Source organism: Rhinoderma darwinii, chromosome 3 (genome assembly GCF_050947455.1).
Source record: "Rhinoderma darwinii isolate aRhiDar2 chromosome 3, aRhiDar2.hap1, whole genome shotgun sequence".
Lineage (NCBI taxonomy): Eukaryota > Metazoa > Chordata > Amphibia > Anura > Rhinodermatidae > Rhinoderma > Rhinoderma darwinii.
This window is the reverse complement of record NC_134689.1, coordinates 46,297,182-46,323,911: the sequence shown is the minus strand read 5'-3', so window position 1 is coordinate 46,323,911 and position 26,730 is coordinate 46,297,182. Positions and strand designations below refer to the sequence as shown.

The 26,730-nt window shown below is 41.9% G+C and overlaps 1 protein-coding gene across 1 annotated transcript; it reads right to left on the bottom strand.

Annotated features, from left to right (window-relative positions):
* ETF1 (eukaryotic translation termination factor 1) lies at nucleotides 1–26,476 on the bottom strand. The gene is made up of 11 exons (XM_075856329.1): nucleotides 26,314–26,476; nucleotides 26,096–26,212; nucleotides 19,670–19,845; nucleotides 13,815–13,954; nucleotides 13,199–13,337; nucleotides 11,938–12,128; nucleotides 10,086–10,215; nucleotides 8,447–8,602; nucleotides 8,280–8,344; nucleotides 3,793–3,940; nucleotides 1–1,680 (listed from the first exon to the last, which is right to left on the bottom strand). Exons 2-11 carry the CDS (start codon nucleotides 26,179–26,181, stop codon nucleotides 1,598–1,600), a joined length of 1,314 nt encoding a protein of 437 aa, XP_075712444.1. The 5' UTR covers nucleotides 26,182–26,212; nucleotides 26,314–26,476; the 3' UTR covers nucleotides 1–1,597.
* Nucleotides 26,477–26,730: the final 254 nt, after the last annotated feature.

The following is a 26,730-nucleotide window of genomic DNA, read 5'->3' as shown; positions in this document are numbered from 1 at the left end:
TATTCTTAAATACGGTTTAATACTTTTCTCCATTTCTGTACATCACAACACCAAGTTATTACTGCTTGGGAACACTCATTTGAGGATATATAAGGTTAAGAATTGTACCCCATTTTATTTGTACATATATGTATATGATGTGCCACTGAAAAGAACACATTAAAGAAATACAAAAATTTGGCATCATTTCCAAATATAGCAAAAAGGAAGAAAGCTACCATGTTAAGTTTTTGAAGTAGAACAGCTTTCTAAATCAATGCAAATTTACATCCATTTCTTAGAAACTTTATAACAGGCCCATGTACAACAGCATTATGCAAAACTGTCAATTCAGAAATATCAAGACAAGGCAAAATACTTATTTTGGAAGCAATTGGGACTACAAAATAAGTAAAGTAGGGCTGTCTTTAAAGGGACAGCAAAATTGAACCTAGATTAGTATATGCGGCAGGGGGCAAAAAAAAAAAAAAAAAGTCAATTTAGCAAGAGACTTGGAGAAAATCGAGTCCTTCGAGAAATGGGCCAACCATATGGAAAGAGCTACTAATGACTAACTCCTGTGCAGAGAAAATCATGAGACCAAGAAAAAAATAATACATATAAATGTCAAATTAAAATTAATTATGATGAACTCTTACTGACCTGTCAGAGGAAATATTTGTACAAGGGGAAAAATAAGTCACAAAAATGACTTAGAAAAAATTAAGAATAAAAAAAATAAAATTAAACTGAAAAACCAGTTCAAAATGTTGGTCAGGTGTTTGCATATATCAATTGATCACTTTTACTTGGATTCTGCGTGGCTGTGAAGGAAGGCGACCACCCACACATTTCATACTTGGTCAGATCTGCTGGAAGCGATTAGTGTATGCAGTACTATACGCATGCTGTGTGCGGTTTTAACAGGATCATGCTAGGATATATCATCTTCATAACTGACCCTGTAATAAGGCTATGTTATATCCTTTCATCTTAATGCTAACTTTGTACTTACATTTTGGAGCCTCTTGTCCACTGATGTCTCTAGCTGGCAGCCACATCAATGGACCTCATTTGCTTTAAAACAGAATTTACATAGCACATAAATTACAATAGGACTGTTAAGTGTCTGCGATCTGTTGTATACATTGTATAGCTTTAGTGTGTACTCATCCATTCTTTATTTTGAAAAATCAAACATATTATAAACGGATAGCTTTACAATGTATTATTTGCCCCTGACAAAATAAAAAGTACGCATTATGGTGTATGAACTTGCACGGATATTTGAAGCAAATTAATTGCCGGTCTACAAAGATAAAAATGAAAGAAAAATGTTTTCTTAAAATACAAGATGAATTGATTTCTTGGTAAGTAAAAATGGATTCTGTTAAACATGTCCAAGTGGCATGAGGGAAACTTGCAGCTGCATTTACCATCATGACAAAAAGAAGAAAAAAAAAAAAAAAAGTTCATTTTTCTCATCCAATGCTTATAGGCGAAGTATTGGAAATGTTCAAATTCTAAGGCAAGGACTATTTTATTTTCCACCATAAATCATCTTCTTGGGTTGGATGCTGGAGGGTTAGACACATTCTGCCAGACCCATCTCGACTACCTAGTAGTCATCCAGGTCAAAGAAATCATCATCTCCTCCTTGGTATTCCATTCCTTGAAAATCAACTCTGTACCTCAAGATACCTGTGAAGTATAAATAAAGTTTTAATAAACCAGATAATAAGAGCTCATTTCCTTTCACTAGATTTACAAAACACTGCTTAGTACAGCTGTCACTACATCATAGAAGGGAAGGAGAGATGCTGAGAGAACAGTCTACTACTATATGACAGCATTTAGAACGTATTCACATGTGACAGTTTGTTGCAGAAATCTCTGCTCCATAAACGTGAAAAAGGTTGTTTCTTTAGCATGTGCATGAATTTCCGCAACAAATCTGCTTTGTATTAATAAACCCTTATATACAGATCAAGCAAGTAGCTGTTGGATTACTTACCCAATTTCTATGGATCAGATAAAGGAAAGACAGACAGTTTTAGGCCTCATGCACACGAACGTGCTTTTGCGGGCGCAATTGCCCCGAAAATCCACGGAAGAATTGCAGCCCCATTCATTCCTATGGGACCACGCACACGACCGTGGTTTCCATGGTCCGTGCATGGCCCAGGGCCGCATAAAGAACGGGCAAGTCTTATTACGGCAGTGTTCTGCAGTCCAGGATCAAAGCAAATAATGGCAGCGGCCATGTGCACGGCCCGCGATTTGCGGGCAGCTTGCGGGTGACATTCTGTGCCTGGCTGACCCGAAAATCACGGCCATGCGCATGAGGCCTACATTTATAACCCCAGTAAGCAGAAGTGAAAACAAATAAAAGACTGCATCACCATACACTATATTGCATTCCATATATAATCCAGTGGTGGACTATTCTATCTACTCTGAATTTGGCAGCATCACTTCGTGCTCATATTGAGAAAGAGGAGAGTGGGGGAGAGCAGACCGCAGCCAAGGAGAGGCAAGCATTCTACCAGGAGGAGCGGATATTGTAGAAACGGGGCAATAAGCTACACTGTATGAGCATAAAACTGAACTCGGGGCACATGAGGCGTGGCACCATACTTTGGAGCTTTCTGGTTATGACTGCATATGGGGCGCGGAGACTATTTGAATTCAGTAGTTAGGCGAGTTGCTGTTGAAGTTCATATTGTAAATGCATACATTAGCCCAATAGTGCATGACAGGAACTGGCTATATTTGTGGCAATGGGGTAACAATTGTTGTATTTATAGCGGCCTCCCAACACTTCGTGTCCTATACACTTCATGTCCTATTCTAATCATTTAGATTGACTCAGCGTAAAAATACTTATAGCGGACCACTTTTGAAAGTCGAAATTGTGATTGGAAATTTAAATTAAGCTAAAAACTTTGATCATAAGATCTGCAAATCGCTGTGTGAATGCAATCGTTCGATGCTCTGGAAATGTAACCACCCATCTAGACTTTTGTTCCCAAACTCCATATACTGGAACTACAACTAAAATTTCATTGCAATAACAAGGAACAAATAAAAAAAACCTTCAAGGCCAGTAGCAGAAGATGGACAAGAAATCGCTGCATTATACTCATTATCAAAGAGTGTAAATGCACCTTTACTCCAATATCTATGTTATTAGCAGGTGTGCTGTGCAACTAAGTCCATACTTGCCAATCGCCAACTGAAGGTAGAAACATAACCCACTGTATAGACCTACAGTGGGATAGGTTACCCAAACTTCCCCGGCTCCGTGCTACTTAAAGCGATGTTACCGGGGAAGTGCCTGACGTCACTGTGCATATATGGATAGTGATGTCAGAGGCTTCCAACTATGAAGCCTCCGGCCAGAGCATCGGAAGCGCTCCGGCCATGGACTCCTGGCCTGGAGGAGCCCCTAACGTCATTGTCCATACATTTGATGTATGATATACAGTGGCATCAGTTACACATAAAATCCCATATTAAAAAAAACATAATACTGCACAGTATACACCCCCCCCCCCCCCCCCCTGGGATTTTTTCGGATGGAATAGTGTAGTCTATGTTAAAAAGCTACAATGATGTACACCAGCCCGACAAGAGGCCAAAAAGACTTTATACTTCTATTGGGCTAATGGAGCTGTACGTACACGTTCAGTGTATACGCCGGGAGCTTTCCTGATGTACACGCTAAATACACGGCTAAAACGGAATGTGAATCAAGCCTTACTAAATTATCAAAAGGCTAAGACAATAAGTATAATATTAATGAAGATTTACCTCCAATTCCACCAAATCCTTTCACAAACTGAGATCCTTCTTGTGACTTGTCTGTAACAATCTCCAGTGTTGCTCCAAATCTTTTGTAGTTATTAGCAAACCATTCTAGTAGAGGCATACTATCTATCAGTTCATGTTCCTGTCCAGTCTACGAGGAACAGAAATGAAAAAGGAAAAAATAAATACCCCCAGTGATTTTTACACAAAACACTACCCAGTGGTTTTGAAGCAAGAAACAGTGCTTAGTTTGGGCTGTATTTAAAGAAAAGTATTTCATTTTAGTTTAATTTATTAAATGTAATTAGATAAGAAATTATGTGCTTTAGAGGTTTGTTATTTATGTCTTGCTTTTAAAAATCTTTTTTTTTTGGGGGGGGGGGGGGGGGGGCCATATTGAAAGCACACCGTTCCTTCCTGCATGGTCTGCTTAGACAGCACAGCAGGGGGTGTGTGTGCTTTAACCCTTTCAGGACCAGACTAATTTGGTGTTCTTACACTTTTTTTCCTCCCCACCCTCTCAAAAATCATAACTTATTTTTTCGTTGACATAGCCATGAGGGCTTCATTTTTACAGGACAAACTGTACTTTCTAATTGGCACTAATTAATATTATGTGTGATGTACTGGGAAGCTGGAACGAAATGCAGAATGGAGTGGGGAAAACCCCAAAAAGGCGTTCTGACATTCTTACGGATTTCGATTTTACGCCGTTCACTGTACGTAAAAATGACACGTTACCTTTATTCTGTCAGTACGATCATGGTGATACCAAATTTATGTTTTGTACCTGTATATGTTTTTTGGTTTCTTTGCATCGCCATTTTTTATATTCCTGTGTATAGAGCTATGCAATGTGTCTGTCTACAGCGAAATATGTACCGTATTTTTCGGACCATAAGACGCACCCAGGTTTCACCACATTCTGAGAGCCAAAACTAAGGAAATAATTTAATTTTTTACGTTGTGCTTGGGGAAAAATGGGAAAACGTTTTTTGTTTTTTTTTACACTCCTAAAATCTAACATGTATTAATTTTTTTACACATTTTATTAGTTCCCCTAGGGGACTTGAACAAGCGGCCACTAGGTTAAATAGGGAGTTACTGAAACAGTAACTACGCTGTTTCCCTAAGTCCCATCGATAGTAGTGAATGGCAGTTACTGAAGCAGCGTAGCATGCGAGCTGCGCTGTTTCCGTAACTACTGTTCAGTTCTATGGGAGTTACGGAAACCGCTTACCTCAGCGAGTAACGCTGTTTCAGTAACTCCACATGTAATCAAGTGGCCGGGAGAGCACAGAAAGCTAGAACGGGGTTTAGGGGGCCCCGTTCTAGAGATGGGTGCGGGTCCCAGAGTTGGGACCTGCATCTATCTGACATATCCTGTGGATATCCAAAAAATACAATATTTGAAGTAGCACAAATCCCGTTATCTGGAGCGGTGTCACGCTGTAAAATCAGACAAACCCAGTCTGACGTAATGTAATCTTCAGAAAAAGCGTGGTGAACAGCAGCACACGTCTCCCCAGTTTCAATCAATATGTTTTTATTGGTCAAACTTCCAGTAAACAAATGGCAACGTTTCGACCCGTGACAAGTGGAGGGTCTCTCGAGATCGCGCACTCTTCAGCTGTCGGCAGACAAGGACAAGACTGATCTCCTGCGAGAGATCAGTCTTGTACGTGTCTACCGTACTGGCAAGGGGGGCGTGTCACTGCTATGGACAGTGTAAGAGCTTGAGAGAAGAGAGCGCACACTGTATATTGCAGAGACACGCCCCCTCCAGTTCGGCAGACAAGGACAAGACTGATCTCTCGCACACACACGCTCTCCTCTCTGCAGCTCTTGCTATAACACTGTCCGTAGCTGATTGGACAGTGTCACAGCGACAGTAATACTCCCCCCTTGCCATTACACATCCCATTGACAGTTCAGGGGGTTATTTAAATATCGGGCGCCAAATAGAACGGCACCGATATCTAAATAATGGAGGAGGGTAGAAAAAAAAATGTAAAGTGCCCCAGGGTTTGTGCAGCCCTGCCCATTACATGCTGCACATGTATGGGCAGGTGAAAGTTTCTATTTAACCCCTTAAGGACGCAGTCTAGTTTGGGCCTTAAAGAGGTTCTGGCACCACTTTATAAGTGCCCTATCTCCTATATAAGAAGATCGGCGCTATAATGTAGGTGACAGTAATGCTTTTTATTTAGAACTTCTCTCCATTCATTTACACTGCACTAGCGATACAGTTATATATTTATGTGCAGCTACATACACAAACACTAACATTACTGTGGTGTCCTGATAATGAATATACATCACGAACAGCCTGGACGTGATGTTTATTCAGAATCTTGACACTTCTGAATCTTTTCAGTGAGATTCCAGCAAGGCAAGCGTAATCTCGCGAGATTACGATGTAACCTGTCATTTCAAACGAGATTACGCTTGCCTTGCTGGAATCTCACAGAAAAGATTCACAAGTGTCAGGATTCTGAATAAACATGTCCAGGGTGGTAGTGATGTATAGTCATTATTAGGACACTACAGAATCTTTTCCCCAGAGGGGAAAGAGGAGAGGGGATAAGCTGTGCAGAGTGCATCAGGGTAAGTAAAACTGGGGTAAAATTAAAAGGGATGGATGATAAATATTAAAACAGTCATACAGAGCTCTGGTTATTCGGGACACGTGTCACATTGATATATTGTGTCCTCCCTTATCACCCTCTTATAGCAGACTTTGCACCTCTTTTGACTTTTTCCCTTCTTGCCAGTTTGGGGAACTTCTCCTGGAAAGTGTTGCCCTGGTACAATGCCTGTGGCCTCGCTTCCAGAAGTACTGGGTGTGCACCCCCCCCCCCCCTTGGTCCCTAAAGATTAGGTTCTTGATAACTACCTCTTGAAATTCCAGGATAGTTCCCGTCTGGCCTGCACATCGACGTAGCACGTACACATTGTACAATGCCATCTGTATGATGTGCTCGGCCAGCTTCTTATCCCACACCGCATTTCGCTGTAGGACTTCATCGGACAAGTCCACCCCTCCCATGTACCTATTGTAGTCCAGGATGCAGTCTGGTTTGGGGGTCTCTGTACTGGTACCTCGTACAGGTACTGGTGCGACATCTCTCGTCTTCTACGTGACACACAATATGTTGCTGCTAGAATGTGCCCTGCTCTCACCCCTTTTGTTTGCCCAAGCAGAGTCTTAGGGAGACCTCTCAGATTTCTTCTAGAAGTGCCGCATGCCTTCTGGAAGCGAGGCACCTGGGACGGTGGTATAAAAATTATCCAGGTAGAGGTGGTAACCCTGGTCCAGCAGTGGCTGCACCAAATCCCACACAATTTTTACATTAATTCCCAGTAAAGGGGGGGGGGGGGGGCATTGTGGGGGCCGAATACTGGTGTCCTTCCCTTCATATATCCTAAATTTGTAGGTATTCCCTGATGCACTCTCGCACAGCTTATACATCTTCATGTCATACCTTGCCCTCTTACCCGGCAAGTACTCGCGGAATTGAAGCCTCCCTTTAAAATGTACCAAGGACTCATCAATAGAAATACACTTCTCGAGGGTGTATGTTTGGGTAAACCAGACACCGAAACGGTCTAATATGGGTCTCCGTTTATACAAACGGTCAAAACTGGGCTCATCTCGGTGTGGGCACGGCTCATTATCAGTATAATGTAAGAAGTGAAGTATTGCCTCATTATTTATTTATTTTTAGGTTCCAGTTCAGTTCTGAAGTTGCTTTGAGGGGCCCATTGTTAGTACTCTGGTTGCCATAGTAGCCACAGCCGGCCGATATCGATTGTAGCTTTACCCCAAAGAAGCTGCGATCGGTGTTGAACGCGGCTTCTAATCGGCGGGGACCGCCGCGATCGGTCCCTGCACACTGAGCTGTGATAGCCTGCTGTCGGAAACAGCAGGTATCACAGCTCAAACACGCGCCGTGGAAAGATGGCGCCGTGTTAACGCAGGTCAGTAATATTACTAAGCTGAGCGCGAACGATGCGCTCAGCACGACGTAATAGTACTGAGCTGAGCGGGAAGGGGTTAAGCCACTGCTGGCCCTCCAGGTAGAGAAGTCAAGTCCAACTGAGATATCACAACTATGGCAGCTTATTATGAGATGGTCACGTGGACACAATGTCACAGTGCCGTGTCAGCATTGGTTGCTAGTTCGATAACCGGATTACTTGAAGGGGCAGCAGCATGTGAAGCAGTAGGTCTTAGTCTTTCAAGAAACAGACCTCGGAAAAAAAACTTTCGATTTATAGAAATTGCTTTAGAACTTTGCAATTATATGGCTTTACTTATCGTGCATCAAGGCACACAGCCTATTAATACACAAACCTTTTAGTCGGACATAGAAGTGAAGTGTAGAGCTTTAATTAAAACAGATTACACATTCTCTGATGTTCAAGAGTGTCGGGATTATCGTTTAAAACAATAGGGAAACCAGATCACCATCTTACATAATGCTTACCTCTTTGTCAATGAAGTGTGATTTGTCTTTTTCTTGTTCCGGTGTTAAATAAAGAACTTTCTCCTCTGGAATTGGGGAGAGGCAAAGTCAGTCTATCGATTAGTGCTTCATGGACTATTTAAAAAAAATAAACTTTAACAGGGAAAAAAATAATCATATGAATTTACCTTCCGAGCCATTACATCTTAAGACATATCTCATGATATCCAGGTTCTCATACACTATTAGAATTTCCACTGCTCCCATTTCCAATGCCTTTAGTGTGTCTTCAACACCAAAACAATATTTCCCCGTGTCCTGACTGATTTCATCAAAGTATCTCCCTGTAAATGAAATTACATTAAAAGCACAAAATTCAAATACAATACAAAGTGCATAGTATATTATTAACTCACTAAATCAGTTGAGAAATAAAACACTCTTCAAAAAAAAAGCTCCACATCAACGCAACGGTTAGTGAATCCTCCTCAGAGGATGCCACACGTGGTCACTCATTACCCACATGTAGTTTTACAAAGTGTTATCTTAACCCCTTCCCCCTGCTGGCATTCTGGGCCCTAATGTCCAAGCCATTTTTTAGATTTTTCCATTGTCACATTCGAAGAGCTGTAACTTTTTTATTTTTGCGTCGGCATAGCTGTATAAGGTCTTGTTTTTTGCGGGACGACTTGCAGTTTTTATTGGTACCATTTTGGAGTAGATGCGACTTTTTGATCACTTTCTATCACATTTTTTTTAAGTCAGGATTAACAGAAAAAAGCAATTTTTCCATTGTTTTTTATTTTATTTTTTACGGCGTTCACAGTGCGGGTTAAATAATGTAACAGCTTTATAGTCGGGGTCGTTACGGACGCGGCAATACCAAATATGTGTAACTTTTTTGCTTTATTGTAGTTTTTTTTAATAGTAAAGCATTTTGTAAGGGGAAAAGCTGGGTTTTTCATTATTTTTTTTTAAATTAACTTTATTAAACTTTTTTTACTTTTTTACTAGTCCCACTAGGGGACTTCCCTATCCTCCGATCGCTATTATAATACACTGCAATACTTTTGTATTGCAGTGTATTACTGCCTGTCCGTTTAAAACGGACAGGCATCTGCTAGGTCATGCCTGCGGCATGATCTAGCAGGCATTCGCTCCAGGCAGACCTGGGGGTCTTTATTAGACCCCCGGCTGCCATAGAAGACACAGACACTCTGCGATTTTATCGCCGGGTGTCAGTAAGATGAGAGGGAGCTCCCTCCCTCTCTCCAAAACCATTCAGATGCGGTGCTCGCTATTGTGCACCGCATCTGAAGGGTTAAACAGGTGAGATCGATACTAATATCGATCTCACCCGGCAGAGCAGGGACGCCCCCAGCCCTCAGCTGCTTCTGGCAGCTGACAGCAGGGAGATTTCACGGCTCCCTGCTCTGTTTACTTTATTCTAATGCAGCGACGTAGTTTGGCGGCGCTCTAGAATAAAGCCCACTAATGACCGCCGTAAAAAGACGTATCGGCGGTCATTAAGGGGTTAAAGGAATTAACGTAATACATTGACACATCACAGAAGGATTTCCTTCTATGACGTCTATATGCCCTAATATATGGCATATGAATGGTGGTTGTCCTGATGGAACACGAACTTGATTTTAGCACATACATATATGGGTAGGAAAACATAGGTGACAACCAAACGTCCAAGTCTAGACTGCTTGCCAGACACAAAATGGAGAACAAGTCAGAAATTTGCTGTTTACACCAAGTATTGATTTACATTTTCAAATCTGAAGAGTTTATTTTCTAGATAGACTAAACAATCCATACCTATTAGCTTTTTTTCTTGGATAAATTTCACACTTGAAAGGACTTCCGTCGATAGTTCAATCGCTTGGTTAAAACCATTTTCTCCCCCATAAGAGATATCTACTAGCTTCAGAACTTTGGATTGCAATCGCTAAAAAGAAGCAAAGAGTTCACGGTCAAAATGATAAAAAAAAAAAAAGAAGCACCACAGCCAGCTATGAACAGGAGCTGCACAAAGGTGTCCACAGCCTTCTTATGCTGTGGGTTGTTTAACACTTATCTCTCTTGACATTTCTGTTTCAGTAAATACTTGTATTCACGCTTGATAGATAGATAAAAAAAAATATATAAAAAAAACAAACACGTACGTACGAACAAATTAACTGGATGTTAACATTTCCCCTAGTCAATGGGGTGTCTGACAACATCAGCACTGATGGGACAGTCTCACACTATTTAGGGACAGACTACAAAAAAAAGCAAAATGACAACATCCAGTCAGTTTGTTCATACACTTCCAGTAACAATAATAGAAAAGCAACATAACACATTGTTATTTCACGTGGAATGCAAGTTTTGTAGTTTGTGTTTTTTTTAAAAAAAATAAAAAATCATGTCAACGCGCCAGGTCCTATTTAACAAGTTATTGTATTGGAGAGAAAAAAAAAAAAAAAAGATCATAAGAGACAGAAAACAAAGTATTTGCAGATACATATTCTGCGCTCCCAAGTTTACCTAGTGCGGGAATAGAATAAATGTTTGTAGATTCAGTTTATTTTTCACAATTGCCACGGCCACTAAAGCAGAGTGTCATTAAACACCCCTCATGTAGCATTTCTGGAGAATGAGTACTTTGTTATGAAAAGGTTGCAGTAGACAATTATGGCACATGGCCTAGCGGAGCTTGGGAAAAATTGGGACAGGAACCCTCATTATGATGCACTCCATACTTTTTAAAGGGTAACTAAACGTTTGACCCCCCACCAATCAAAACTTCTGACATGTCACTGTGACGTGTCAGAAGTTTGTCAGAGCACTAAGACCCCCACCAATCACTAAAACGAAGCGGCAGAAGCGCTCGGGTGAGCCCTCAGCTGCTTCGTTTCTGTTCGGCGTTTTGCGGAAAGCCGATTGAGCCCGTACTCTGACACATCGGCTTTCCAGGAAAAAGCTGAACAGACACTATGCAGCCGAGCGCTTCTGCCGCTTCCTTTTAGCGATTGGTGGGGGTCTCAGTGCTCAGAACCCCCACCAATCACATCTGACATGTCACTATGACGACATCAGAAGTTCGTCAAACGTTTAGTTGCCCTTTAAGCATTGAAAAGTATAAATCCATCTTCGAAGAAAATTGCTACCCTATGTTCACCCGGCAGCGTCCGTAACGGCCGAAATTACGGGGCTGTTTTCAGGAGAAAACAGCCCCGTCATTTCAGCCGTAACGGCATGTGCAGGCGCTTGAACGCCGCGTCCATTACGGACGTAACTGGAGCTGGTTTTCCATGGAGTCCATGGAAACCGGCTCCATTTACGTCTGAAGAAGTGACATGACACTTCTTTGGCGCGGGCGTCTATTTACGCGCCGTCTTTTGACAGCGACGCGTAAATATACGCATCGTGTGAACAGACAAACGTCAGCCCATTGCTTTCAATGGGCAGATGTTTGTCAACGCTTTCAATCCGTAATTTCTGACGTAATTCCAGGCATAAAACGCCCGAATTACGTCCGTAATTTGGACGTGTGAACATACCTTAACATTCAAAACGGAAAACAGTAGTTTGTTGTCAAATATTGAGCACCAGATGTCAGTATTTTGAACGTCACGTGGAAAATCTCAGCAAAGGCAGACTTGAAATTTAATACACCTCTCACCTGATCAAACATATCAGACTGACTAAGCTCCGTTTTGAAGTCCGCTGACCCAGCCAACACGAGACCAGCTACATTTACTTTGTCACCAGAAATAAACAGCTGCACAGCAGTTTCTGCTACTTTCCTGACATAATTGTGGCGTTTCTCCATCCTTAGACGTGCAAAACGCAAAGCAGACTGGCCTCCTCTGCCTAATAGAAAAAAAAAAACATAACATAAGAACAGATGTAGAGCATTAACACCTTGGAGACACAGCCAACTGCAGTTTTTTCATTTTCGTTTTTTCCTCTCCGCCTTCCAAATGCTACAACTTTTATTTTTTGTCGACACAGCCGTATGAGGGCTTATTTTTTGTGGGACAAGTTGTGGTTTGTCATGGTACCATTTATTGTACTGCATAATGTGCTGGGAAGCTGAAAAAAGATTTGTGGGTGAAATGGGAAAAAAAAACAAAAAAAACAAAACCGCGACTACACCATTTTTGGGGGGTTGTTTTTACTACGTCCATCAGGCAGTAAAAACTACATGTGCACCTTGTTCTACAAGTTGATACAATTACAGCGATGCTAAATATATCTTTTGTTTTATGTTTTACCAGTTGGTAAAAAAAAAAAAAAAATGGTGTCGCCATGTTCTGAGAGTCATAACTTTAGATTTCTCCGTCAGTTTAGCGATGTGAGGGCTTAATTTTTGCGAGGCGAGTTGTAGTTTTCACCGATACCATTTTGGGGTATATGCGACTTTTTGATCACTTTTTTTTTCATTTCTTTGGAGAGCTAAGGTGACCAAAAAACTGCAATTTGCATGTTTTCTAATTTATTTATTTTTTACAGCGTTCACCGAACTGGTTAAACAACTTTATTTTGTGATAGTTCAGACTTTTACGGACAAGGCAATACCAGTTATATTAACTTTTTTTAGCATTACTTTAAATGGGAAAAGGGGGTATTTGCAGATCATGTGACCTACTCGGGGAGTTGGGACAACTGGTGAAATTAATTCCAGCTATCCTTTTTTTGCAGAACTGTGAATACGGATGACACCGATGCACTACGGGAGGATTTTTGCGGACAAATGGATCGCAAATACAGACAACTGATCCATGGCTTTGATGATCGCTAAGTTACCACGGTCGTGTGCATTAGAGGCCTTATACAGAGTTGGTACAAATCTTTTAAGTGAACAAACGTTCCCCACAAATCCTGAGTTCAGTGAATACTGCCCCCATTCTATTAACATTTGACAGTTACATGACTCTCACCGTGCTTCTTTGGTAGATCCACTGTGAATTTGTGCAGCACTTCTCTTGTATTTCCTTGTAGAGTTCCAAAAAGAGCTCCACTGCCATCTATTACTATGAATCCAAACTTGCTGTCATCAGAAAGGAGAGCTGTAAGAGCCTGCAAAGACACATTTCCATTACTAGTAACCACAAATATCCTTCTGAAAGGTTTAGAAGTGTCAAGTCTTTTGTGAGGTACCAGCGTTTGTCTTAGGTGTGGCTAGACTTAGGAGTTTCATGAAATGAGAATTCACAATTAAGACTGCACTACACAATGGAACGCCATTCTGCTCATGAAGACTGCCCAAACTAAAAGCTTGATTTCAGTTTTTCCTGATGTACAAAAACGTATACAGCTAATAAATAGCTGCATTTCTCGAATCCAAAGCAGCTCTATGCAGAAAAAGAAAGACCACTCAAAAGAGCGAGTGGGAAAGAGAATGGCAGAAAGCTGTGAACATTACAGAAGAACAGAATGTCTAAATTACTGGTTGGACCAGTGCAAAAGAAGTTCCCCCTTTCAATATGCGCCTCTGTTACATAGAAAACCCATACACTAAACATACATAATATACACACACAAATAAAACCATACCTCTGTATGAAACTTGTTGTCACATAAATACAAAGATGTGTTGATTGGTTTGAAAGGTTCAAAGTCTATGTTGACTTTCTTCTCCTTTCCTTCTTCTGTTACAATTGTTCCGCAGTAAACCACTAAACCATTTGGCGGTACTGGAAAAAATAAATACATATATAGGTTGTCAGATTGCAGCAATTGGAAAGAGGAAACTGGACAACCTAATCCTAATTTACATAAAGTAAAAATTGATCGTCTAAGGATTCATTGAGAGTGTATTTCAGCGCTGTTTTCCTTGAGTTTTTATAATAAACATGATAAATACGATCTATATATATTTATATATAGTGTACCTAACTTTTAAGGTGACTTTAGTATAATCTGACGTGTGTGTACATGAGGAATAACATTTTGTCCATTATATGACTTTTATTCTGTATTTTTGTTTTAGCAGTTTTCCCCTCTGCAGACTATCTATAATTCTCAGTTGTCTCAAAGCTAATGGGCGGAGCCTAACTGCTATGTCTTCTATACAGTGCACGCAGATTAGAGGCCAGCGTGTAGCCGAGAATCCAGCACTGGGGGGATATTTACATTTTAGCAGCAGCATCTGTGCGTTTCCCTCTGCTCCTACCCCCCCCCCCCTCCACCGATAAACATGCAGGGTGTGTGGCAGTCTCTTCCCCCCCCCCCCTCCATATAGAAAGTTATAGCACGCAGTAAAGACACCCCCTCCCCCCCACAACCACCTTCTACAGCCCATCTGTAACCAGGGACAGATTTGCTTAACAGGAGGTGGACAGCAGATTCCAGGAAGGGAGACACCTAGTGGAAGTAACTTAATGCAGAATTTGTAAGGCTAAAACAATTAAATCCTAACAGTACATAAATTTGTTGTTTTATGCCAGGTATACCATTAGATCAGCACGAGTTAGTGTCCATTTAAGGAAGATCTCCCTTTAATCTACAAGGCTAAATAATGCACAGACTATAAACTGTACTTTAAAATTACCCTAATGGGCTGATTTAGATAAACTCACATTAAAGAGCTTTTAAAGAGGCTCTGACACTGGATTATAAATTCCCTCTCCTACATAATATGATTGGCCCTGTAAAGTAGATAAGAGGTTTTTATTTTGAAAAACCCAAAATTTTGAGCAAGTTATGCACAATTTTAGATTTATGCTAATTAGTTTCTTAATAGACGTGTTTTTACTTTTTTACTAACTGGGCGTTGTAATGAGAAGTGTATGACGCGGACCAATCAGCGTCATACACTTATCTCCATTCATGTCCATTTGTATTCGCTGCACAGCGTGATCTCGCGAGATCACACTGTGCAGTCACATACACCCACATTAACTTTACCGAAGTGTCTTGAGAGTGAATAGACATTGCCTCCAGGCAGGACGCAATGTCTATTCACACTCCTGATACTTCGGTAAAATTTCTGTGAATGACAGCACAGCGTGATCTCGCTGTGCTGTGTAAGTCCCCAAGAAACTTTACCGAAGTATCGGGAGTGCGAATAGACATCGCGTCCCAGCTGGAAGCAATGTCTATTCACTCTCAAGACACTTTAGTAAAGTTAATTTGGGAGTACGTGACTGCACAGCATGATCTCGCAAGTTCACGCGGTGTTGCGAGTACTGCTAAAAATGGAGAGAGACGTGTATGACGCTGATTGGTCAACGTCCTACACTTCTCTTTACAACGCCCCGTTGGTAAAAAAACACACCCAGTTGTCTATTAAAAAACTAATTAGCATAAATCTAAAATTGCTCATAACTTACTCAAAATTGATTGTTTTTCAAAATAAAAACCAATGTTATCTACATTACAGCACCAATCACATTATGTAGGAGATAGGGCACTTATAATCTGGTGACAGAGCCTCTTTAACGTGCTCAAGAAATCCAGTCATTTCCTCCCGAAACGTGAGCAGGCTGTAGCGCAGCACCGACGTGCTGCTGCTCCCCTAAGAGCATAAACTCTATAGCATGTGAATAGTCCTTCTGCCTGGGGAACCCAATAGCACCGCTTTCAGACGCGCAGAGGCACTGGTAAGTCTCCAGGGTTCACGGTTAAAGAGACTAAACCACTACTGCAAATGCGTGACCCCAAACTGGGTTGCTGCTGGTTAACTTTGCCAGTGGCAAGCGAACTTCCAAACAGAGGACACATGGGGTAGTTTATAACTTTCAAAAAGGGAAATAACCAAAATAGAACTTCATTACAAACATTTATTTTTTGATCCTGAAGATATTTACTGTAATGGGAACAACCCTTTAGGCCCTGTTCACACTGTTTTCTGCAGCGGTTTTTGCCGCGGAAACCGTGGCAAAAAACTGCCAAAATTGACTCCCATTGATTTCAATGGGAGGTGGAGGCATTTTTTACCGCGAGCAAAAAAAAACTTGCGGGAAAAAGCAGCGACACGTCCTATTCTTGAGGCGTTTTCCACCTCAAAACAATGGGAGACGCGTTATTTGCCACGATTTTTGGCAAAAACGCTCGCGGTTATTCCATCTTTCTGTTGGAGATGGCTAAAAAAAAAACGCATCTAAAATTGCCGTAAAATACACATGTGGCGCAAAACTACAAAAAAAAAACCAGAGCTGATTTTTCCAGGAAGAATTTTCTGTGTGAACAGGGCCTTAAGATAATTGAAACGAGCACGTGTTAAAGGGAATCATATGCTGCAGTACTTACAAGCAGCTTTATCATCCTCCTGCTTTCTGAGCTGCACAGACACCCATCCTGCATACTCCCTGTGCTGCTCCTAGTAGAAGCTTTGCAGCAGGGACTTCCGGCTGGATACAGATGGAGACTGTGTACAAGACTGTCTGCTGATGGAGTTTTACAGTCCATTACAGGAGTGTGCAGCATAGGTGTCTGGGTCTTCATTTACATAACAATTCACAAAGGATGTTTGTATAAGTCTCCCTGGTGTGCTGCATACATCTTATTAGCATTGTCCCAGTAGCCCCAATGGTCAATATCACTATGGTCCCATATAGTTTAATAAAGATTTTTCTTCGAGACCAATGCCCAATTTCTCTAGCCACGTAGGTTTAACACCTAGAGACCTTCTCCATGTTCACCTATTTAATTCAATAGAAGGCTTGGAAGCAGCATCCATTGGTTTCAGAAGGTAAATAAAAAAAAGTTCTCATGTAAATATTCATAATTCCCCTCCTTAGAGCTCATTCAGACAAGCGTAATCCTCATTCGTGTGCTGTCCGGTGAAATAACTGACAGCACACGGACCCATTAATTTTTCAATGGGGCTATTCAGACGTGCCCGAGTTTGCTGGACATACGCTGAGTTTTTTTCCCCACACGCAAATTGGACACGCTCGTACAGTAGCCTTACAGTATTTAAAGGGAGTCCATCAGCCATCAATTCTTGAGGAGTAATCAGTATTCGTTTGATATATTTCTGCTCCGGAAATTCAGGTCAATTATATCTTTCACATAGTGTATCCTAAAATGCACTATAGACTTTGCTGTAACATATGGACGCACTAAATGCTATGCCACCAAAGCGCTGTGTGTGAATCCAGCCTAAGAGCTGGCGCTGCAGTGAGGGCTCTGACCGATCAGACTAGTAAAATCTGAGGTGGTGTATGTAGCTCACAAGATCATACAATCAGCTGCTAAATCCTGTATTAACCCCTTAATGACCAGGCCATTTTGCATGTTAATGACCAAGGATTATTTTTTTTTTTCTCACTCCAAGAGTCGTAACTTTTTTTTTCAAATCTGTCAAAATAGCCGTATAAGGGCTTTTTTTTGTGTGGGACGGGTAGTATTTTACAAGTGCACCATTTTTGGATGCATATAATATATTGATTAAATTTATTTTAAGAGAACTGAAAATAAGCAGCTATTCCAGCATGGATTTTAAAGTTATAAAATTACGCCGTTTACTATGCAACGTAAATAACATGTTACCTTTATTCTATGGGCCAGGACGATTACGGGGATACCAATTATATAAAGGTTTTATATGTTTTCCTACGTTTTTGCATGGTCGCACTCCAAGAGCCGTAACTTTTTTTATTTTTCCGTCAATGTGGCCGTATGTGGGCTTGATTGCGGGCCAAATTGTAGTTTTCATTAGTACTATTTTGCGGTACATGGGACTTACTGATTAACTTATTTAATTTTTTATGGGGGTATTGAGGAACAGTAAGAATTTAGCTTTTTTTTGGACGCTGCTCATCCGGCGGTTTAATTAATGCGTTCATTTTATTGTTCGAGTCGTTACTATCGCGGGGATACCATGTATGTGTATGTGTTATTTGTTTTGACACTTACTAAATAAAACCACATTTTGAAAAAAAAAAAAAAAACAAGTTTTACTTTTTACGGTCATCTTTTTTTTTTTTTTTTCCATAAACTTTATTTAACGGCTTTCCATTTTTTTGTGTTTCCCCAGGGGACTTCACCATGCGATCTGCTGATCGCTTATATAATGCTTTGGTATACTTAGTATACCAAAGCATTATTGCCTGTCAGGGCAAAACAGGCAGTTGCTAATGTCAGGCCCCCAGCTGCCATGGAAACCTAATGGCGCCCCGCGATTTTTTGGCGGGGGCGCCGATCGGGTAACAGAGGGAACTCCCTCTGTCAAATACATTAGATGCCGCTGTCACTATTGACAGCAGCATCTAATGGGTTAGCTGCTGGAACCGGAGCGCGCTGCATAGGACGGATATATCCGTCCATCGTCGTAAAGGGGTTAAGAGGGCTGGACAAGGGCAGAACCCATAATGAATATTCCTAAACAGCCGATTTGTTAAGATAAGTCTGTACTGCTGCAATGCATGTTGCTGGATGAAAATCAGTCAAAACAAAAATTTATTTATGATTCTATAATTGCTCCTAAAGCAGAAAAACTGCAATTAGTGACAGATGCTGTTCAACCAAGCGTGAGATGTGCATCATGCTCCTATGTGAAGCAAATTTTGGGTATTTTTTGCTCTGAATATTTATATCCCTATAGAAATTAATTTTATATAATGATCTCTAAGACTATCGGTGACCTGAAATATTTTCCTATTGATTGTGCAAATGATGCCAGTAAAAGTCATTCCCTACTAGTCGGTGGCTCACTGGTTAGCACTGTTGCCTTGCAGCACTGGGTTCGAATCCAACCAAGGACAACATCTGCATGGAGTTTGTATGTTCTCCCCGTGTTTGCGTGGGGTTTTCTCTTGTTTCCTCCCACACTTCAAAAACATACAGATAGGGAATTTAGATTGGGAGCCCCACTGGGCACAGTGAGTGATGACAACATCTGTGCAGCGCTGTGGAATTTGCTGGCGCTATATAACAGAAATAAAATAAATAAATACTAGTCATGCGCAGCTTTTCAACCAATCACAATCAACATTATTTATCCTGTCACTAGGAAAACCTAAATGGCAAGTAAAGAGGTACCTGCTATACTGCACTTTTATGATGGGATTAGAAGAATAAACTATTAGATACCTGAAGAAGAGAAATTTAACTGGAACAATTGAATCTGCTGTGCAGCCCACAATATTAACTTGGGGTCAGGGGTGTTTTTAAAGTCTCCCTCTCTACTGATCAGCTTGGATGCATACTTGGGAACTTAACCCCCCCTCTTTCTTTGATGTATCTTGATACATTTAAACCAATCGGCGAGAGGGAAATGTCAAAATACAATACAATGCGCTCTTACAGCCCCCTAAACTAAAGTTTGTGCAGTTTGTCAAGCTATAGCTCCCACTAGCTTAGTTGTATGAGAGCACTTCATGTACAGAGGTCTTCCTCCGGGACAGATCCTAATGATTTAATTTTCCCGTTTGGGAAATTACAACATTGAATAATAAGCTTACCTTTATTATAGAGCTTAAGCCTCTGTTGTACAGATGTAATTGCTCCGAGGACAGACAGACGGTTCACACGTGACTTAATGTTAGACGCTGTGCCAAACTCATCTGCTAACATTTTGGCCACTCTTGAAATTTGGTCTTTGGGGGGAATGATCAAAGAGATCATGCTGGTGCCATTTCTGTAAAGAGAATTATATAACCGTGTTAACGTAATAAAGAGTTTCAAGCACATACATGTTTACAAGGTTACATTATGCCAGTTAATTTTTGGGGCTACATTCAATTTTAGCCGCGTGCAAATCAAAGTAAAGTTACGAGGGCAACTGATCTCTATGGGAAAGGAGAGGCTTACAGTGGCAAGCGAAGTAACAACCTTGTTTACATTTCTGCAGTAGTTACAACTTTTTAGAAAAAAATAAGAAAAAAATTGTATCCTCAGTGTGTGCCTGTTCTTAACAAGTTGAACAATTTAATGTATGGCTATGGCTGTAATAATAGCTGAAGTGGCTGTCCAGTTCCAGTACATCAGTAGCCGGAGCCCATATACAATGTGACCAGCATGTTGCCAAGCAATAACCATAGCAGTCTATCATAAACTGGCCTTATGACCCCACAAAGCCAAGTGTTAATCTTTCCTTGGTCATTGTAGACCAAGATCACAGACGATGCCATATAAGAGCCACTGCGCTCTCTCGCCCTGATAGTAGATGGGGCCAGATCTACTTTACAACATTACACCCAACAAAAAGTGAAAAAAATACTTCAAGTGAACCTCGAGAAAATGCCTGACATGACAGAAATTCTTACCAGTTAGGGTCCACTGCCGACACCCCTCTCAATTGCTAGAATGAGGGGAGGTTCGCTCTAACGGGCAATGTGCCGGTTTAGCCTCGGGAAAGGTGAAGATAGGCCATAGACGAATGCAAGTCTATGGACCATCTTCATCTCTTCCAAAGAAAGTCAAGGGAAGCTGATAAGTGCCGAGAACAAAGGGACACACGTTCAGCTGAAACCTATTCCTCCCAACTCGGACAAGCGTGCAGACACCTCTGGCAGCGGCATAAGGGGAGAGTCCGGACAACCTCATGCACATTAGATGGTCCACCAATCGACTGCCAAACGTGGTGAATGGGCACAATAACTGAGAATATCTGCAGGCTCCATTATGAGAAAGGTGGTTTTTTTTGCATGTATGAGATAAAACACATGCTCATCTTTCTACAACCCTGTCAGTGAAGCATACCCCACAGTAAATAAATGCTGGTATATGTATATATATATATATATATATATATACACACACACACACACACACACACACACACACACACACACACACACACACGTCAAACTACTAAACCAAGTGGCGACCACACCCTCTTCATTATTTACAAGCGTACACACATCCAAGGTCATGAAACACCTTTTCAATACTGGTCAGTCCCATTAGCCTGTTCATACTATCTCCCTTTAGCTTAAGTTGTGGTGGCTATTTTTTTTTTTTCTTTAATATTGGGTGATAGCATTTAAAGACAATGTCAGCTGAAAAAAAACACAATAATCCTTTTATAGATCAAGACATCGATTCCAAATATGTCATTTCTCGCTACTCTCTTGCATTCCGCACTATACGCACGCATACGGGTGGAGCACCGCATGCTGATGTAGAGAGGACTCCTACGCTCTTCATCAGCATGCAGTGAGTGGCCCGTTCGTGGGCTTATAGCGAGGGAATCTTTTAACCCATTTAAGGATTTCTGAAGTTTAAGGGTGGTTGCAGAGGTGACCGAGTACCATTGGGGTGACTATACATAGCTGTCGGTCGAATGCTCGTTCGGCCAACTGCTATTCTCTCCGACCTCCCTACGCGTGTTCTCAAAAGGGAGGTGGGGGTGACAAGACAACAGACACGTGAGCGCTTTGCTCCTATGGCTGTGATCAGCGCTCCTGGTCAGCCTGTAACGCGCCTTACCTGTGTTCTCTATGGATTTTTAAAGATGACCAAATAAAGCTCTTTTTATACTACACATTGTGGATGTGCTGAGGAATTTCCTTTTTCAGAAATATTGAATTTCTTGCCTGGCTACAAGCCCCCCCGCTTCCAACTGCACTCCATTGAGGATCCCAGGATATAATTTGGGTAAGCGCACATGGCTTTTTTGCTGCCATCTTTTTTCTCTTGTTCTTATAGAACACCTATGTGAGCAGTCTTCAGGTTGACATGGAACAACGATCACAGCCGAAGGTGCAAGGCACTCAGCTGTGCCCTTCTCACCTTCGTTTCAGAAACAGTGGGGATCTCAGCACATGGACCCCCCCCACCGATCCAAACTTTTGATAAGTCTCTGACATATTAAACATTTGAAGAAAGTGTAGTTAGTCGTTAAAGACACTGGTTACAAACTAAGGCTGTGTACACATCAGCGTTGCCCTTCCGTTGAGGGGTTCCGTCGGGTTAACCATTTAACGGAAAGGCAAACAAACCTTAGCTTCCCTCACTATTGATCTCAATAGTGACGGAAACGTTGCTAAAGGTTTCCATTTGTCACCGATGCAACAGCGTTCCGTTGTTTTGACGGAATCAGGAGCGCAGTTGACCGCTATTGATTCCGTCAAGAACGGAACCCTGTCACAATGGGGACAAACGGAAACCATCAGCAACATTTCCATCACCATGGAGATCCATGGCGAGGGAAACAGAAGCTAAGGTTTCAGTTTGCCTTTCTGTTGAGGGGTTAACCTGACTGAAATTTCCGAGGGAAACCCTCTACGGAAGGGCAACGCTGATGTGAACAGGCCCTTAAAGAAAAATTGGGGACACAGGAAAAAAACAAAAACACAATATCTTTGACCTAACAGAATGTCGCTAATGTTCTCTATCTAGTGTGTTTGGCTAGGCCCATAGCACCCCGGTAAGAAGCTAATTAGTCCTAGACCAAGCATGTACACCAAGATACATTTAGAAGCCTCCTTCAAGGAGCTTTCCAGGTTCCCAAGAGATAAGAAAATGCCTAGTCATTGAGTTCCTTAGTTATACCAACAAACCCTAGCACAAAACTGCCTGTATCCTCAGTAACAAGAGTGTGGAGAAGTTAAATTCACTATATAACATCCTGAGGTTTTCTGACTAGATCCATTAAACAGCACATATCCTGCCACTTCCATGGACTTCAATGGAGAAAGCTGAGCATTCATAACCAGCTCTCCATTTAGTCAGCAGCCTGCCACATTGACTACCATCAGGAGACCATGATACTAATAGGTGTAAAGCCACAAAAGATGGGACATACTATTAGTGACATTTATGGTATAGGTGTCTAAGCTAGAAAAGAAAAAACAAAAAGTAAAAACCTGGGCCAAGAATTGGCCTTTACATTGCTAGAAAGGGACTATACATCCGCTATTACACCACACAAGGACAAGCCAAAGCAGTAAGTGTCCACATGAAGACTGACTTGCTCGAGTCAACAGCGCTGTATACATATAAGGGGGGAGAAAAAAAATAAAAATTATTTCAACATGACTGAGCGACTTGGGACAGTAAGCCACTTATAAGGGTATGTTCACACAGCCTATTTTCAGCTGTTTTTAAGGCCATAAATGCCCCAAAAAAACGGCTGAAAATACAGAACGCCTCCAAACATCTGCCCATTGATTTCAATGGGGAAAACGGCGTTCCGTTCCCACAGGATGTTTTTCACACAGCCGTTGTAAAAAAAATGCACTGTAAAAAAGTAGTGCATGTCACTTCTTGAGATGTTTTTCATTGTGTCAATAGTGAAACAGCTCCAAAAACGGCTGTAAAAAACGCATCAAAAAACACCTGATGCATAAAAAAAAAGGCTGTAAATCAGAGGCTGTTTTCGCTTGCAAACAGCTCCGTATTTTACAGCCGTTTTCTGTTAAAGAGACTCTGTCCCCACATTATAAGTGCCCTATCTCCTATATAAGGAGATGGGCGCTGTAATGTAGGTGACAGTAATGCTTTTTATTTAAAAAAACGATCTTTTTTCACAAAGTTAGGAGCGATTTAAGTTTATGCTAATGAGCTTTCTTAATGCCCAAGTGGGCGTACTTTTACTTTAGACCAAGTGGGCGTTGTACAGAGGAGTGCATGACGCTGACCAATCAGCATCATGCACTCCTCTCCATTCATTTACACTGCACTAGCGATAGTTATATCGCTATGTGCAGCCTCATACACAAGCCCTAACATTACTACAGTGTCCTGATAATGAATACACATGACCATCCAGCCTGGACGACATGTGTACTCAGAATCCTGACACTTCTGACTCTTTTTTGTGAGATTTACAGCAATGGATACGAAATCTCGCGAGATCACGGAGCTAAACGAGATTTGGTGTCACTTGCCGGAATCTCACAAAAAAAAGATTCAGAAGTGTCAGGATTCTGAGTACACATGACGTCCAGGCTGGATGGTCATGTGTATTCATTATCAGGACACTGTAGTAATGTTAGGGCTTGTGTATGAGGCTGCACATAGCGATATATCTATATCGCTAGTGCTGTGTAAATGAATGGAGAGGAGTGCATGATGCCGATTGGTCAGCGTCATGCACTCCTCTGTACAACGCCCACTTGGTCGAAAGTAAAAGTACGCCCACTTGGGCATTAAGAAAGCTCATTAGCATAAACTTAAATCGCTCCTAACTTTGTGAAAAAAGATCGTTTTTTTAAATAAAAAGCATTACTGTGACCTACATTACAGCGCCCATCTCCTTATATAGGAGACAGGGCACTTATAATGTGGTGACAGAGTCTCTTTAAGAGTGTGAACATAGCCTAAGGCTGGTCTCAGAAAGACAATTCATCTTAAACACAAAGCCAGCTCGCTCACTCCGGCAGTCAGCGGTTATTGCCGGGGGAAGCCTCATCTAGGCAAACATTTGCCTTGAAGTACAAATGTCGCATTACATTGCAGCAAATTCAAATGAATGAGCGTCTTTCTGACATCTAGACGGGGTATCTTAGGCTGGATTCACATGGCATGTAAATGCTGCAGATTTTCGGCAGCATTTCCACAGAGTTTCTGAAACAAAACTTACACTTGTTACTTGCATATTTTACCCCTTCTACAATAATAAAAAATAAAAAAAAAGGTTGAAATCCAGAACAAAATGAGAATGCTGCGGATTTGAAAATGAACATATGGATATTTATTCAAATCTTACCACATGGCCGAGACTGTATGGGAACACGGCACGTAAAAAAACGGACATGCTCAATAGTTCCCGGCACAGTTCTACGGAACGGACACCCATCTGTAGAGATACGGAAAGGTTTCTGCGGCCAATAGAACTGAATGGGTCCGTAAAACCGCAGACCGTGTTACGGTCGTGTGCGTGGGACCTAAAAGGGCATATGGACAGGGGTTGTTGTCCGGAGACAACCTTCTAACACCATCGTTTTTACTTAGTTTCTATCCAGTTATGCGCTCCCACCAGAATTGTCATTGGGTGGAGACACTCCTGCACGCTGGGCTGCAGTTGGGGTGGCAACTGTAGCACCCCTGGAGAGTTTGATGCAGCGATCCTATGAATTAGAACTGGACCTGTACGCGATACTCTTCGGGCGTTGTACAGTCACCACAGCAACTGTACCGCCCAGCCAGCGAGTAGGAGCGTCCCTCAACGCTCAATGTCTGTTTGGAGAGATACTCAATGGCAGAGCGTCACTTAAAACAAAAAAGTGCTCCCAAAATATATTAAGAGCCCATCACACATGTCAGCAGGACTGGCATTTATTCACAATAAAGTTTGCCTCCTGTCTCTAACAGATGATAAACATTGACTTCCATAGTTATAATGAAATGGTACAGGCGCGGATATTCTGCTCACCATACGGATCAGTGCCTAAATTATGGAAGGAGATATCAGAAAAATCCCACTGAAATCAATGGGACCTTTAAGAGAAATATTTATTTATATTTTAAAGTGACAGTAGAGACTCCAGCCAATGAGATCAGACACGACAAGAAGTAAAGTGGTCACCGGCGGCAGAAACGGTCCAAACTTAATCACATTGGGGAAATGTTGTGACAACGCCTCAAAACAGGTATACGATTAATAACTGGATTATATTTATAATAATTATTATTTTTGATATTGTGGAAAAGTTTCATAATTTTTAAACAGGGATTAAGAGATTGAAGACGGGAAACCACAGTCCCTACAACCACACCTACAAGGGGAACGGGAAAAAAACGCCGGCGATAAGAGACAACCGCTGCTCAGTGTCCCGCGCACTCCGGACGCTACTCCATTATACGTCCGCTGATAACACAGGTAACATGTGGTGCGGCTGACACGAAGGAGGCGCACACCAGCCGCAGGGACATCGTGCTCGCAGGACCGCGGCCTCCCTGTGAGAGAAAGATCCATTCATGGCTGCGCTCGTCTCACTCACCCTCTGGCCGCCTCTAAGCTTTTGATCAGCTTCTTGATCTTCCAGATTTCTACATTCCTATCTGCCGCACTCGGATCGTCCGCCATCTTCTGTCCTCCTCCTGTCTGATGCCGAGAGCTGCTCAACAGAAAAACCAACGGTTGGTCACAGCAGGCCAACTATTACATAGTACCAGGACCTGCCTCCCAACTCATGTGACAACGACATGTGCGGCTTACCTGTCCCCTTATCCCGGCTTTCAGTCTAGACCACGACGTCCGATCTCAATGGAGTCAGCCCCAGCTCCCAGAAGTGACGTAGAAACCGGCTTCTTTCTTCGCCGCGGCTGATGCATGTGTTGCAATCCAAGCTTGCTCACATGGGGCACGCGACGTCACTTCCTGCCGCCGCCAGCGCTTTGTGTTTCCATTGGTCGAGGTAGTGGAAATAAGGCATAATCTGATTGGCTGTGGACGCGGACGCGCCAGTGACACCTTGTGGTAATCGCGCCTCGGTGAAATGGGTAATGTAGTTTTTCACGTGTGGCGGTGCCGCCGTGTGACACAGCCTAGCCGTCCATTGCTGGGGCGTTTGCTCCTCCTTACAGCTAGTTTTTACTTCGTTTCTGTGTTTATTTTCTGTTTTAATTTTAAAGT